General features: G+C 44.5%; 1 protein-coding gene across 2 annotated transcripts in view; it reads left to right on the forward strand.

The window, feature by feature from the left end:
• LOC309541724 (uncharacterized protein) overlaps positions 1-15,051 on the forward strand; it is a 59,561-nt gene that overhangs the window by 36,579 nt on the left and 7,931 nt on the right. Inside the window, exons 3-5 of one of the 2 annotated variants that reach the window (XM_082239925.1) lie at positions 3,609-3,734; positions 11,442-11,496; positions 12,290-12,788. In XM_082239925.1, coding sequence (XP_082096051.1) covers positions 3,609-3,734; positions 11,442-11,496; positions 12,290-12,366 — 258 coding nt within the window. In that variant the 3' untranslated portion in view covers positions 12,367-12,788. Of the gene's footprint in view, positions 1-3,608; positions 3,735-11,441; positions 11,497-12,289; positions 12,789-15,051 lie in introns of those variants that run through there. The other variant, XM_082239924.1, reaches the window with a different exon arrangement.

Genomic DNA, 15,051 nt, shown 5'->3' on the forward strand with positions numbered 1-15,051 from the left:
GCAGTGCCACCATATAATTAATATGAAACCAATTATTTGTTAATAATCTAGTCATAGGATCCTGAGCTGCTTTTTCCCCAGAATCTTCTGATAGAATATATAAAAAGAAAAATGGCATAGTCATGGTGGGAGGCAATTTTGTCTAACTGGGTTTCACCACAACCAGCAGCCTTTATATCGATGCTGAGCAGGTTAGGTATGTTGGCAAGGCAGCTATGGCAATGGCTCACGTCTCCAAAAGGGTATGGGAGAATGTGATGCTGGTAGACGAAGGTCTACCAGGCTTGTGTGTTGAGCCCGCTGCTTTATGGAAGTGAGTAGTTGTCAAGGACTGGGCAGAGGAGGAATGGTGGAGACCGCCTCCCCAGCTTGACCCTTCCAGGGAGGAGGAAGACAGCTTAGCTCTACAACAGGGATTTGAGGGAGATCACAGCTCAGAGGAAGATGAGGGGGAAAGTTGGGAAATGATGGGAGAGGAGAAGGAGGAAGCACCAGGGAGCATAGCTGTCAAGTGTCCCTTATTTGAAGGGACAGTCCCTTATTCCAGCACCATGTCCCGCTGCTGTCCCTTATTGATGGATGTCCCTTAAATGATGTCCCTTAAATTTCAAAGGAAGCAGCCCCTCTCCCTCCCTCCCTGCCGACCAGGGAGGAGGGAGGCTCCAACTGTGTTGCTTGGCTGTGTTGCTCACCCAATAAGAAGTCTAAGAACGACTGGGGGGTGGAGCTTGCATGCCTTATGTGTGGCTAGCTAATGCAAGCTGAGGGGGTTTTTGAATGCTGGATGCCATTTTGTTGCACCTGCTGCTGCAAACTTTGCAGTGCAAAGCCAGGCTGGGGAGCCATCTTAAGTTGAGGCTTCATAGGCCTTGTGGTGCATGTGATTCAGATTCTATTCAGTTGAACCTCTGGTTACAAAGTTGGTTGGACAGTGTTCTCGATGCTACCAGCATGAGTTTGACCAGACTGCAGGAGGACAGGAAGACTGGAGTGCCTGGAACAGGTGAGGCTGCAGGTCACTTATTTTGGCTGCTGGTCCCTTATTTTCAAGGCTGCTGGTCCCTTATTTTCAAATCTTTAAGTTGACATCTATGCCAGGGAGGTGGCAGCTGATGGACACAGTGCCTTTAGAAAGCATTCCAGATCCCCACCTATCCCAGAACCTGGTGAGCCTTGAAAGTAGGAGAGCAAAAAGCTCAAAGGCAGAGGGCACTTAGCAGGAGAGACAATGAAATTGATGAATGAGGAAGTAGGAGAGACAGAGGCTGGAGATTCACTTGGGACAACGCCATTATCCAAGAGGCAGGGTTATATAGCCTCTCTCTGTAAATACTGGATGGTAAGAATCATTTTCTTGTCTTTGTACGTTCCTGGCAACCGGCCGGGAGTCACTGGCAGCAGCCTGGCAGTCGTGGGCGACTTACAACCGTCAGGAGCGATGCCTCAGTGCTTTCCACATGTGCTGTGTCAAGAAGATTTTGGGTATCACATAGCAGGGCAGAGTTTCAGACAAAGAAACACATTGCCTATGTTTGCACGCCTGTCTCAGTGATGTCGATGCTGGCTTGGTCATGCCCACAGCATGGAAGATGGCAGAATCCCCAAAGATATGCTTTACGGGAAACTGGAGCTCCCCAAGGAAGAGAATTCCTATCCTTCCAGGCTGTTTCCAGATGCAAACGGTAACACTTTGCATTATGGAAATAACATTGACTCCGTTCTGAAGCACAGATAATATACGAAGTGTTTCCCTTTGATAAAACTTGATAGATTGTAGTTTAACCATCAGGGACATTTGCTGGTCCTGTTTGGCATCAGTGGAGATCATATCATCATCCCATTGAAGTATAGCAGATAGCATTGCACAATTTATTTCAAAGTGTGCCAAACTTGAGAAGCTTCCTTCCCATCACCCCCTCCCCCTTCCCTGCTCCTGAGCCTTCAAGAAGGCTGCAGTCTTCTTTGAATATTTTCCCTTCACAGGAAAAAGTCATTAGTGCACAGCGGAGGGTTTTAGAACTTCTGTGCAATGTTTTATAGGTGTAAATTGGAAGCTAAGTGATGCCTCTCAAGATTTTTTGTGGTTTCTTTTAAGCTGAAATCGGAGGTCATCTCTATCAGAAACGAGAGGAATCATCATTTTAATAGGTAATCTCCATGTTGTCCTACAGGCGATGTTATTTTGCTACCCTCCTGTCATTGTTGTTTTAAGAATTACGCTTTGGACTCAGCAATGCAGCTGCAAATAAAATGTTTTATGTGTATTTTAAGTGCAATATACAATGTGACACTAGATGGCAATGATGAGCCTTATGGAAAATTCAATGTATTTTTTAAAAACGCTTTTTAAAAAGGCATTTTCAAAATGGAACATTTGAAGTATAAAAAGCTACAAGATTTCAGCAGGAAGCTACAGGCTAAATCCCTCATTCCCTGTTCTGCTTTCTGACTTCTGTCTTGTCTGGATTAAGCTTCAGTCAGTTCACCCTCATCCTAAACAGGCCTGAAACCAGATTGAAATGGATCTAGATGATCAGTCTCCTCCAGGGACATGCACATGTTGGAAATGAAGACGTATGGCTACCCTGAAAATAATAATAATGCAATGAACATTGTAGATAAGGCGAAAAGGGAGAGAGACTGTCTTGATAGAAGGGCTCTTTAGGAAGTGCATGAATGCTTCATGTGCATCAAAATGTAGCAAGCCAGTCCTGTTGCATTTTATTTTATTTTGCGGCCCTGCAGCTCATTCTGCTAAGGGGGCTTCTGTTCCAAAATTCTTCCCTGATGGGACCCATGGTCCCAGGTCCCAGGACAACCAATCAGGGAGCCTGGTATCCGTGGATCTGCCTGTTTTGTAGCCCACAAAGAACTAAGCGTTGTGCATGTGATGGTCACACCTAAGGATAAATTGCTGGACCACAAAGCAATTTATAGGGGCTTGTTTGCAAGGAAGGCTGCAGGATGTGGGAGGTTGTTCCGCCAACACAGACTGCTGCTCTTTTAAGAATCCTCCCCCTACCAAGTCCTTTGCTCCCTGAAATGCTTTTGGGTCTGTTGTGGTTTCCTCTGCATTTTTCTGTAAATCAGAAGGGACAGAGGAAAAAAGCACAGTCTAATGTGCAGGATATGCAAATGATCGCAGTTTAACTATGCAAAGCCTATTTGCTTCGGAGCAGCTCATTGGTTGCAAGCCGACACAGGATAAAATGTGGTCATTGGGTTTACAGAGACTACTGTAAAATAAATTAACTGCAAATTAATCTCTCTCTCTCTCTCTTTCTCTTTCCCCATGAGAGATACATTTTGCACATTTCACACCTGTTAGGAGGAACAACATTTTCTTAGGAAGTTACTGACATTAAAACTGATGAATCTGAGCATATTTTAAACACAGTTTAAAATAGGTGTGCAGGTGGTGGGGGATTTGGTCGTGATTCGTAAGTTTTTTGTAAACAGCAGCGACGTCAAAGTTGCTGTTTTACAGCACATATTTTTGGCTCGAGGAGGAGAGGAAAGCTACCTAGTCAGGCAATAGCAACTATCTTGGCCAAAAATAACCACATCACTTTTTCATTTTTAATAGTGGCATCTGTTTTCCCTTTTAGACTCGCCTACTCGGAGAACAGCTTAATGCCAAAAGATCCCCCAGCACATGGTCTCTGGGGGCTCTGAAAGAGTCAGCCAACAGACTGCTACAAGTGAAGAAGGAATCTACTGGGGGTTGTGAAATGGTAAGTAAGGATAGCACATCTGTCCTAACATTTACGGTTGACTTATGTGCTGGTTTCCTAATTCAAACAACGCCATGGCGTTTGTCATTGCCAATGACAATATACCATGATGCCAACATCTTGACTGATCTCAAGCTGATTGCAAGCAATGAGCAAAATGGGACTTGCATACCCTCCAAAATTTCTCCAATGAAAATAAAGGTAAAGGGACCCCTGACCATTAGGTCCAGTCGTGGTCGACTCTGGGGTTGCGGTGCTCATCTCGCTCTATAGGCCGAGGGAGCTGGCGTACAGCTTCCAGGTCATGTGGCCAGCATGACTAAGCCGCTTCTGGCGAACCAGAGCAGCGCATGGTAATGCCGTTTACCTTCCTGCCGGAGCGGTACCTATTTATCTACTTGCACTTTGGCATGCTTTAGAACTGCTAAGTTGGCAGGAGCAGGGACAGAGCAACGGGAACTCACCCCGTCGCGGGGATTCGAACCGCCGACCTTCTGATCGGCAAGTCCTAGGCTCTGTGGTTTAACCCACAGCGCCACCCGCGTCCTGATGAAAATAGGGACATCCTACTCCATAATGATGATGATATTATTATTATTATTATTATTATTATTATTATTATTATTATTTACCCTGCCCAACTGACTGGGTTGCCCCAGCCACTCTGGGAGGCTTCCAACAGATATAAAAACATAATAACACATTAAAGATTGAAAAAACTTTCCTATACAGGGCTGCCTTCAACTATCTTCTAAAGGTTGTGTATTTACTTATCTCCTTGGTTCAGGGGTCACATAGCTCCTTTGAAAATAGAGATGTCCTAAGGAAAAGCAGGACATTCCAGGATCAAATTAGAAACCAGGATGGCTTCTGTAAATAATAATAATAATAATAATAATAATAATAATAATAATAATAATAATTTATTATTTATACCCCGCCCATCTGGCTGGGTTTCCCCAGCCACTCTGGGCGGCTTCCAACTAAATATTAAAAACAGTACAGCTTCAAACATTAAAAACTTCCCTAAAGAGGGCTGCCTTCAGATGCCTTTTAAAAGTAAAATAGTTGTTTATTGCTTTGACATCTGATGGGAGGGCGTTCCACAGGACGGATGCCACTACCGAGAAGGCCCTTTGCCTGGTTCCCTGTAACCTTACTTCTCGCAATGAGGGAACCGCCAGAAGGCCCTCGGTGCTGGATCTCAGTGTCCGGGCTGAACGATGGGGGTGGAGACGCTCCTTCAGGTATACTGGACCGAGGCCATTTAGGGCTTTAAAGGTCAGCACCAACACTTTGAATTGTGCTCGGCAACGTACTGTGAGCCAATGCAGATCTCTCAGAACTGGTGTTATGTGGTCCCGGCGGCCACTCCCAGTCACCAGTCTAGCTGCCGCATTCTGAATTAATTGCAGTTTCCGGGTCACCTTCAAAGCTGCTCCACGTAGAGCGCGTTGCAGTAGTCCAAGTGGGAGATAACTAGAGCATGCACCACTCTGGCAAGACAGTCCGCGGGCAGGTAGGGTCTTAGCCTGCGTACCAGGTGGAGCTGGTAGACAGATGCCCTGGACACAGAATTAACCTGTGCCTCCATGGACAGCTGTGAGTCCAAAATGACTCCCAGGCTGCACACCTGTTCTTTCAGGGGCACAGTTACCCCATTGAGGACCAGGGAATCCTCCACACCTGCCCGCCCCCTGTCCCCCCAAAACAGTACTTCTGTCTTGTCAGGATTCAACCTCAATCTGTTAGCCGCCATCCATCCAGAAATCTAGCACTGTCCCTGGAAAATAGGGATACTTGGACAGTCTGGACTTGGCTACCATTTTGAAGACATGACCTTTAGTGTATCTAAAGATGCTATTATTACTGGTATTTTATTTATTAAATCTCTATACTGCCCTTTCACCTGAGCATCATGGGGCAGTTTACAGTATAAAATCACAAAAAGGAACAGCAAAGTAACAAGCAAAAACAGTACCCACCCAGAATTTAAAAGGCCATAGATCATTTATTTAGCCAAAGGCCTGGGAGAAGAGGAATGTTCTTGCCCAGCCCCTAAAGATAGGTAACAAAGGTGCCTGGTGAACCTCCTTGGAGAGAGCATTCCACAAGTGGGGAGCCACCACAGAAAAGACCTTGTTCTTGCATTGCCACCCTCTGGAAAATAGGGATACTTGGACAGTCTGGACTTGGCTACCATTTTGAAGACATGACCTTTAGTGTATCTAAAGATGCTATTATTACTGGTATTTTATTTATTAAATCTCTATACTGCCCTTTCACCTGAGCATCATGGGGCAGTTTACAGTATAAAATCACAAAAAGGAACAACAAAGTAACAAGCAAAAACAGTACCCACCCAGAATTTAAAAGGCCATAGATCATTTATTTAGCCAAAGGCCTGGGAGAAGAGGAATGTTCTTGCCCAGCCCCTAAAGATAGGTAACAAAGGTGCCTGGTGAACCTCCTTGGAGAGAGCATTCCACAAGTGGGGAGCCACCACAGAAAAGACCTTGTTCTTGCATTGCCACCCTCTGGATGTCTTGTGGCGGAAGCACACCAAAAAGGACCTAAGATGGTCATAACAAGGTTGGGGGCGGTTCTTATGGGGAGAGGTGGTCCTGTACATTTCAACCTGTAGGACTCTAGGGCCCAGTTCAGCAGAATGAACAGAAGGCATCCCAAACACAGCAGGGGTGGCTTAATGCCATTTTAATACACATTGCCATCTAAAGTGGGCAGTCCCTGTAAGGTCATTCAGCCCAGAGGCTAACATTACCTAAACTGCATCGCTGCTTCCGGTTTTCTCCTTTGGTACTACTATACATTTAAAGCACATTCAAACTGATAGAGCACTAGATCAACAGAACACTTTAATCTACTTTAGTTGCACAAACCTACATTTCCAGTATGGTGATTGAACCACGAAATACTGACAACCTGGAGGCAACCCCTAACTGTCTCATTGAAATCCCAGCATAAGGTTGTCTCAGCCTATATAATCATTATTAAGCACAGGTTGGCTCATGCTCAGGAACAGATGCTGAAAAGGTGCATAATTTATTTTTCAAATCCCTAAATGGAGAGGAGGGGAGAGCCATCTAGATTTGTATTGTGATGCTCCTATCATTTTCCCTAAATCCCTTGATAAAACCATCTTCTATGGTTATTCTTTTGGAAGAAGGAACCAATGAGAGTATTTAGCACAGATTGTATGCTTTTCTTAGTGAATAATAATAATAATAATAATAATAATAATAATAATAATAATTCATGCCTTCGTTTGTTTCCCAAGTGTTTTGACAGGAAAACCTTAAAACATCCTTGTCTCATCATTCTTACTCATCCAGTTATTGGGGTTTTTGGGGTTTTTTATGTTCTCCCCTGCTTGATTTTAAACAGCATCTTTCAACAGAAACCCTAAGTATTTTTACAGCCAGGGCTTTTAAAAGCTCTGAGCTCTTGAGATTTTCCTTTTCCTGACAGTTATGTTAATGATGCCATTTTAAATAGCTGGCTAATTTTGTTTACAAAGGCACATACTGTAACGTCAGCCTCCCGGTTTAATATCTTCCAATATCATCATTGTACTGATCTGCTCAATTACCTTGCTTAAGTATGTTCTCTTTGTCTGCAAACGCAGCTCGACCCACACGTTTCGCGGCGCATGCCAAGGAGAAGCAGGCAAATGTTTCTCTTTTCCCTTTTAGAATAATGAAGTCTGGGGGGAATAGGCCAAAAGCTGTCATCTGAAATACAGGGCTGCAGAAGCAATGGCAGAAAATAGAATTTTTTAAAAAGAAAAAAGGAGAAAACGCACAAGTGAGTTTACAAAGATGGGCTAAGCAGCTTTAAAATAAATTATTTCCCAGTAGTTACCAGACTACAATCCCATCCTGTTGGAAGTTTAAAGGTAAAAATGTTGAGTGATGTTGTTTCTGCAAGGCTGAATCTACACACATATATAAAAAAAACACTGTGAAAATGCTTTTTAAAAAAGATTTTAAAATATATATGGAATTTGTCGTTAGCCCACCAGCGCCATCTAGTGTCGCATTTGTAGAATGCACTGAAAACACACTTAAAATGTTATCTTTGCAGCTGTATAGCTGAGTCCCAAGTTAATACTCAGGTTAGATCCTTGTTTAGGGAAGAAAATGGCTCAATTATTAGATTCTGTCTGCTTTGTAAGCAGCAGTTTTATGTTGTGAATTGCCCTGAGATTTATGGATGAAGGTCGGTATACAAATTTAAATACTAATACTAATATACTAATACTAATAATACCTGTCTGGAGACATGATTCATGACGTTGTATAAAGAGTGTATAATGTTCAAACAAGATCTTATGGAAAGCATGGGAAGGTGCCATGTATCAAGTCAGATTATTGGCTCACCCAATTCAGTACCATCTTCTTTGAAGATGGCTGCGGTCCTTCTTGATTGTTCTCAACCCTACCTGGAGAGGCCAGGGAGTAAACCTGCATTTTGCATACAAAGTACGCCGCAGAGCTGCTGTGATTTTCCAAAGGCACCTACAGCAGCTGCCATTGATGAGCAGAATCAGACAGAGTGGGTCACTTGAGGCTGCTGCTGAAAACATCCCACAAATATCTCCTTCTCCTTGAACCCCGTAACATGACATGACCCTGCTGCGAGTTTCCTTGCCCTGACCAGTGGCAGCCAATAATGTAGCATAGCAGTGGGGAAACTCACAGTATGGTGTGGTCAAATGATGCTGCTGGACCATGAGCCATTACTGGGGGTGGGGGGTGAATATGGTTTTCGGCAAAAGTCCAAAGTCACCCATTCCAGCTTGTTCTGCTCATCCATGGCAGTAAGAAGCAGCCTTGAAGTGTGCTACACAAGACTTTGAAATGTATTTCCAGAATTCCATGCCACAGCTCACCCCACCTTTATTTAAAACCTCTGTATATAATGTCCTGTTTCCCCACGTAACACTTCTGTTCGCTCTCATTGGTCTCACCTGCCTCAGATAGCGAAATTAGCAGGTGAGAGCTGTTATCTAAGAAACCTTCCACCTCGGAGCCTCTCTCTTCAAAGAAGGACAGTTGTGAGGGGAACAAGGCTATATAATATGTACATGCAGGTTTCAAGGTCTTTATGATATCAGTCGCAGACCAATATCCTCCTGGTTCCCACATCTACTGGCATGGTTATAACCCCTCTACCTCTAACTGGGTATTCAAGGCGGTAACAGAAATCACTGGGTTACAACTGACCGAAAGTCCAGAAGTAGCATTATTATCAACTTACGACGGGGTGGAAGGTTCGCAGGCTATGAAGGACTCGCTCACAAATTCATTGACAGATGCACAAATTATGATAGCTAGGTACTGCCAGAGTGGTACCTATTTATCTACTTGCACTTTGATGTGCTTTCAAACTGCTAGGTTGGCAGGAGCGGGGACCGAACAACGGGAGCTCACCCCGTTGTGGGGATTCGAACCACCGACCTTCTGATCGGCAAAATCCTAGGCTCTGTGGTTTAACCCACAGCGCCACCTGTGTCCCATTGGATCTGGGTTCAAATCCCCACTCAGCCATGAAGCTGACCTTGGTCAAGTCAATGCCTCTCAGCCTAACGTACCTCACAGGGTAGATTAAATGGGGATTAAATGCTTTCCCTCTCTTACGTTTTTGTACTTTTAAGAATCTAGGGCTCCCTCGATCCTGCTAAATGCTTCTCTCCTGTGCATGTGTGACGTAGTTTTAGCTTCCTAAGCAATGTCGCTCACCACCCAAACATCAGAAAGAGAAGGAATGATGTAATCTGGCAGCATTTTATTACTTGCTTGTTTGGCAGCAAGGAAATCTGCATTATGAGAGTTGACAATTAAAAAAGGTCAGCTTGTGAGGCCTGCTATATGAAACGCTCACAGTTAATCGGTTTTGCTTGTACGTTTTTCTGGAGCAGCTACCTTTTGATTGCAAAATGTAAGTGGAAAACAAGGAACCACCAGATCTGAAAAAACAATTATAATCATCACATATAACCTCTCTGGTCTTTCAGAGAAACCCTCCTACCTGATAATCAGCACTGGATGGTTTGATCAGACTGTGGCAGCTTTTTGTACACAGGTCCAATAAATTAGCTCTTTATTCTCATTGCTGATATGAGGTGCTTTCAGACGGTGGGAACAAGGACGGTTGCCGTCTTAGCTGCTTGTTTTGATTGCCTTTTTCTATTTTCAACCATCCTCCACAAGCATCTCTGTCCTCTGCTGTGCTCTTTTATTTCCTTTCCTTTTGATATGCCTTGCATTGCCTGTGGTGAAATGCTCGCTTGTGTCTTTGTTGCTCTCTCTCATTAGCATAGATGCCCAGCTTGCGCTTGACTTCTGTTTCCCCTAATACATGTTCTGGATGCTTTTGGGGGTGCATTTGCCCTCTAAATGTAAGAATTGCAGAGCGAGGAATTTTTCCCCGATTGCTGCAGAATGATCCTTAAGGCCCAGAAAATGCCTATAGGTTTGGCCGAGGTACAAGGCCGTCAGCAGCAGCAAGGCGTGTTTTGGAAATAGCAGCATGGAATGAACAGTGTCTGCTTATTTTATTCTTCTTTAATTTTATTTTAACAAAGTAATAATCACAAAAGGGGACGCGGGTGGTGCTGTGGGTTAAACCACAGAGCCTAGGGCTTGCTGATCAGAAGGTCGGCGGTTCGAATCCCCGCGACGGGGTGAGCTCCTGTTGCTCGGTCCCTGCTCCTGCCAACCTAGCAGTTCAAAAGCACGTCAAAGTGCAAGTAGATAAATAGGTACCGCTCCGGTGGGAAGGTAAACAGTGTTTCCGTGCGCTGCTCTGGTTCGCCAGAAGCGGCTTAGTCATGCTGGCCACATGGGCCGGAAGGTGTATGCCGGCTCCCTCAGCCAGTAAAGCGAGATGAGCACCACAACCCCAGAGTCGGTCACGACTGGACCTAATGGTCAGGGGTCCCTTTACCTTTACCTCCAAGATCCAAGTCAAACACTCTTAACCACCACACCAATACTAGCTCTGTGGGAAATGAAGCAGTGTGACTGCCTCAAAACTTTTGCGGACACAAATAACTTAGAACGGCCATAGGCAAACTCGGCCCTCCAGAAGTTTTGGGACTACAACTCCCATCATCCCTGACTACTGATCCAGTTAGCTAGGGATGATGGGAGTTGTAGTCCCAAAACATCTGGAGGGCCAAGTTTGCCTCTGTCTGATTTAGAAAGTGAGATCACATGTGACTGCCCCACTAGCATCAAGAGCCCAAATCATCATGGATGTGGAATAAAAAGGAAGCCCGTGTGTTTGTGTGTGTGTGTGTAGGTAGGTAGGTAGGTAGGTGTAGAATTCAGTGCTATTTTTGTAGAAAAAGAGGTGCCGAATCTCACAGTGAACATTCTCATAGAATGGCAATGATGTCCACCTGAAAGGTGCCGGAACTGAGTTCCAGAGAGTTCCACCTGAAAAAAGCCCTGGAGATGTATTTCAATATGAGTAGGAAACTGAGAGTACCCCTAAACATTTTTTAGAAAAAAATGTACCTGGATGTACTTGTTCTTACACAAGCGGTTAATGGAGGGAATGTTTTCTGTACTGTCTGTGATGAACTCCCGGAGCCTAGGAGTTGGCTGTCTCATTTAATGTTAAAGCTACCGACTGGGTTTTATGGTTATGGCTAACATGCCTTTCTTGCTTTCATTTCAGGAGCTGATTAACGGGACTTTTCAATGTTTTCAGGGAGTTACTAAAGCTACAAAAGGTAGGATGCTTGTTTTACGGTTTCATGATATATTGAGATGACCTGCCGGTTCCCGTCTCATAAAGTGAGCATGCAACTATTTCTTGCCTCAGGAAAGGAAAGCAATGCACAAGAAGGCAGCAGCATGCTTGAGAACATTTCCAATATAATTTTCATTTTGAGTGACAGTCTGCTGCGAACCCATCACATTATAATCCTCGCCTACAGACTGGGACGAGTTACTGTCACTTTCTTTAGGTGTCACTGTTTGGAATGGCATTGCTTACGCCTCGTCCAAATCCAAAAGCAAATTGTTTCGGATAGTTTGATAAAGACCTTTCTAGGGATTGCGTTCGGTTTCCAAAGTGTCGGAGAATCAATTTAATCCTGTGAAAATCAGTATTTCACATTCTACCCATGCGAATAAAGCAGAATGCCTCTGACTAAATTTTGATGTAGCTCCTCTCAAGGGTCTATGATGTTGTGAAATGCCAGAATAACAGCATGTCACCCAATTGACCCTGAAGCGTCCATCTGTCCTGGGGGACATTAAGGGAATTTATAGTTTATATCAGTGTTGTGGGCAAAACATGTCACATTAATTTAGACGGAGGGAGGTTGATCTCTGCAGATAACCTGGGGAATGGCTTCGTCCTGAAGCAAAAAGGCGGCATCTGCTGAAATTTCCATTTTCTAGTCCCTCTACCTCCAACCTGTTTGCATATTATGCGAATTCTTTGCTGCTAATGCAAATAAAGTGGAGGTTTGAAGAATTCCCTTTATTTATTTAACACATTTCTAGCCTGCCCTCCAGGGAGGACCCTCACAACGGAAGGATCTGCGGCTTTTACAAGGCCAGTCCTAGCAGCTGCAGATGATGGTGATGATTAACTCCAGGTGTTTTCGATTACAACATCTGAAACGGGGTCCTAATTCTGCATCCTCATAGGTGGGAACTTTGGGGTGTAATCCACCGGAGCAGTCAAGTACAACATTACCTGTTTTGCTAGAGTGGACATGTAGGAGATGTTGGTCCAGCCAGTCAAACTTCCTGTTACACCTGGCTGGAGCATCCTTCCTTTGCATGTGACTAGTAGGTGGGCATGACTTTTCCAGACCTGGTAAAAGGCCCAGTCACATAGCCATCTTCCCTTTCTCCTTTTTCTGCTTCCTGCTTCACCTGGACTGCACTGCTGGCTGTGGGTTATCTCCTATATGGGGTAAAGCTATTTGTACAAATTTATAGCATCAAGACTTATGCCTGCCTTCAGGGATCACTGTGCTCTGCCTGATTGTGAATAAAACTTCTTGTTGTTACTTACGAACAGTGCTTTTTTCTATTTAAAACAATGTTTAGGGATACTCTCATTTTCCTACTCATATGGAAAAACTGCCCCTCAATGAGGCCAAACTTAGATTCACAAAATGTTAGGGGTATGCGTACCCCTGCGTACCCCCAGAAAAAGCACTGCTTATGAATAAGACTGTTGTGTCTTTATTCTTTTATGAGGGAATCAAAGGGATCTTACCAGGAACATACTCCAATCTGGGCAAGCCAGATTGGATTGCTTATTATCTTAAGAGATTCTAACGAGTCTGCAACCAGCTTCCTGTTGTGTGATAGGGGAACGCACTGTGCTATCTGAATAAACTTGCTAGTGCGAGTTAGGAAGGATAATATTAATCAATATATCCTCTCCTGTTGTCCACAACCTTCCCACAAGAACATAGGGTACAGTAGGGTGGTCCTTCCCATCTACCTCCCAGGGTGATTATGCAGACCACCCTAAATTCCCTGGAGGGAGGCCAGGATGTTGTTGGTGGTTTAATATATTCCAAAGCTGAGCCTTCTTTGGGTAGAGCTCAGTGGCAGATCATGTCCTGTGCATGCAAAACGTCCCCAATTCAATCCCTGGTCTCTCCAGGTACAGGTGGAGAAGATCCCTGCCTGAAATCCTGGACAGCTGCTGCCAGTCGATTCCAGCCCCTCCATGTATCCCTACTTTCTAGGGACAGCCCCAGATTTACAGAAGCCGTCCTGGTTTCTGATTTGATCCTGGAATGTCCCGCTTTTCCTTAGGACATCTCTATTTTCATCGGAGAAATGTTGGAGGCTGTAGAGGTATGCAACCCTCGAGCCAAGGAGATAAGTAACTATACAATCTTTAGAAGACATCTGAAGGCAACCCAGTATAGGGATTTCTTTAAATGTTGAATGTTGTATTGTTGCTGTTTAGTCGTGTCTGACTCTTCGTGACCCCGTGGACCAGAGCATGCCAGGCACTTCTGTCTTCCACTGCCTCCCGCAGTTTGGTCAAACTCATGCTGGTAGCTTTGAGAACACTGTCCAACCATCTCGTCCTCTGTTGTCCCCTTCTTCTTGTGCCCTGCATCTTTCCCAACACCAGGGTCTTTTCCAGGGAGTCTTCTCTTCTCAGGAGGTGGTCAAAGTATTGGAGCCTCAGCTTCACAATTTGTCCTTCCAGTGAGCACTCAGGGCTCATTTCCTTAAGAATGGATAGGTTTGATCTTCTTGCAGTCCATGGGACTCTCAAGAGTCTCCTCCAGCACCATGTTGTATTATGTTTTTTAAAAGTTGGAAGCCACCCAGCTGGGGCAACCTACTCAGATGGGTGATGATGATCATTATCATTATTATTAAATAAGATGCCTCTCTTTACATTGGAGGAATGTTGGAGGGTATGCAGTGCTGTATAGACAACACCAACACAGGTCCTTGATAAAAGGCACCTGTCAATGTGTCCTAGCACCAAAACAAATACTCCTGGAAGTAAGTAGGCTGTATATTTAAGACAGGGAATTTCTATTTAATAGTGATAATAAAACAAAAGCCTGTGTTACTCATTCACCTCCTGGTAGGCATGAATGTTGAGAGCAATTAAGAAAAGGGGAAAAAACACCTAGCTGCATCCTGTATCTTCCTACAGAGAATTAAAAAAAAAAAAAGAAATAGACCTCTACACGGATTTAAAAATAATTCTAAAATGGCTTCCCCCACAAGGCAACTGTGACAATTCAACGCAATACCCCCCTTTCCTTCCACCCTGCCCCCATCTCCCTCTCCACTTGTGCTGTATTTTGCAAGGGATAAGAATAGAACGATTAAGGCGCTCTTTGGTATAATCTTAACCTCCTACACATGGATTGTTTGCCTCTTTCCACCCCCGCGTAAATGCTAGGTCTTGTTTCTAAAACTGTGAATCAATTGTTGGAGCTGGAGTCATTGACAACTTCCAGCCTCTGTTCTGTGCCATGGAGACTGGTATGCCCTTTATGTAGTTCCACATACAGATCCAGCTAATAGGACTATCCATCAGAGGTGATGGGAGATGTAGTCTGCAGCATCTGCCAGGTACCATATTGGTTACCCCTAGTGTGGTCCTTAAGGTAGAAATGGGAGTCACGCCTACCACAGAGAATCATTTGGAAGGGGTCCCACAGGCAGTCTATTCCAAACCTTTTACTCTAGGGCAGTGGTGTAGCGCGGGTTGCCAGTGACCCGGGCTGTGCAGAGGCAGGGAAACGGACGGGTTATGCATGCGCATTAAACTGCCT

The sequence above is a fragment of the Podarcis vaucheri genome (assembly GCF_965113315.1).
Source record: "Podarcis vaucheri genome assembly, chromosome: 10".
NCBI classification, from domain to species: Eukaryota; Metazoa; Chordata; class Lepidosauria; order Squamata; family Lacertidae; genus Podarcis; species Podarcis vaucheri.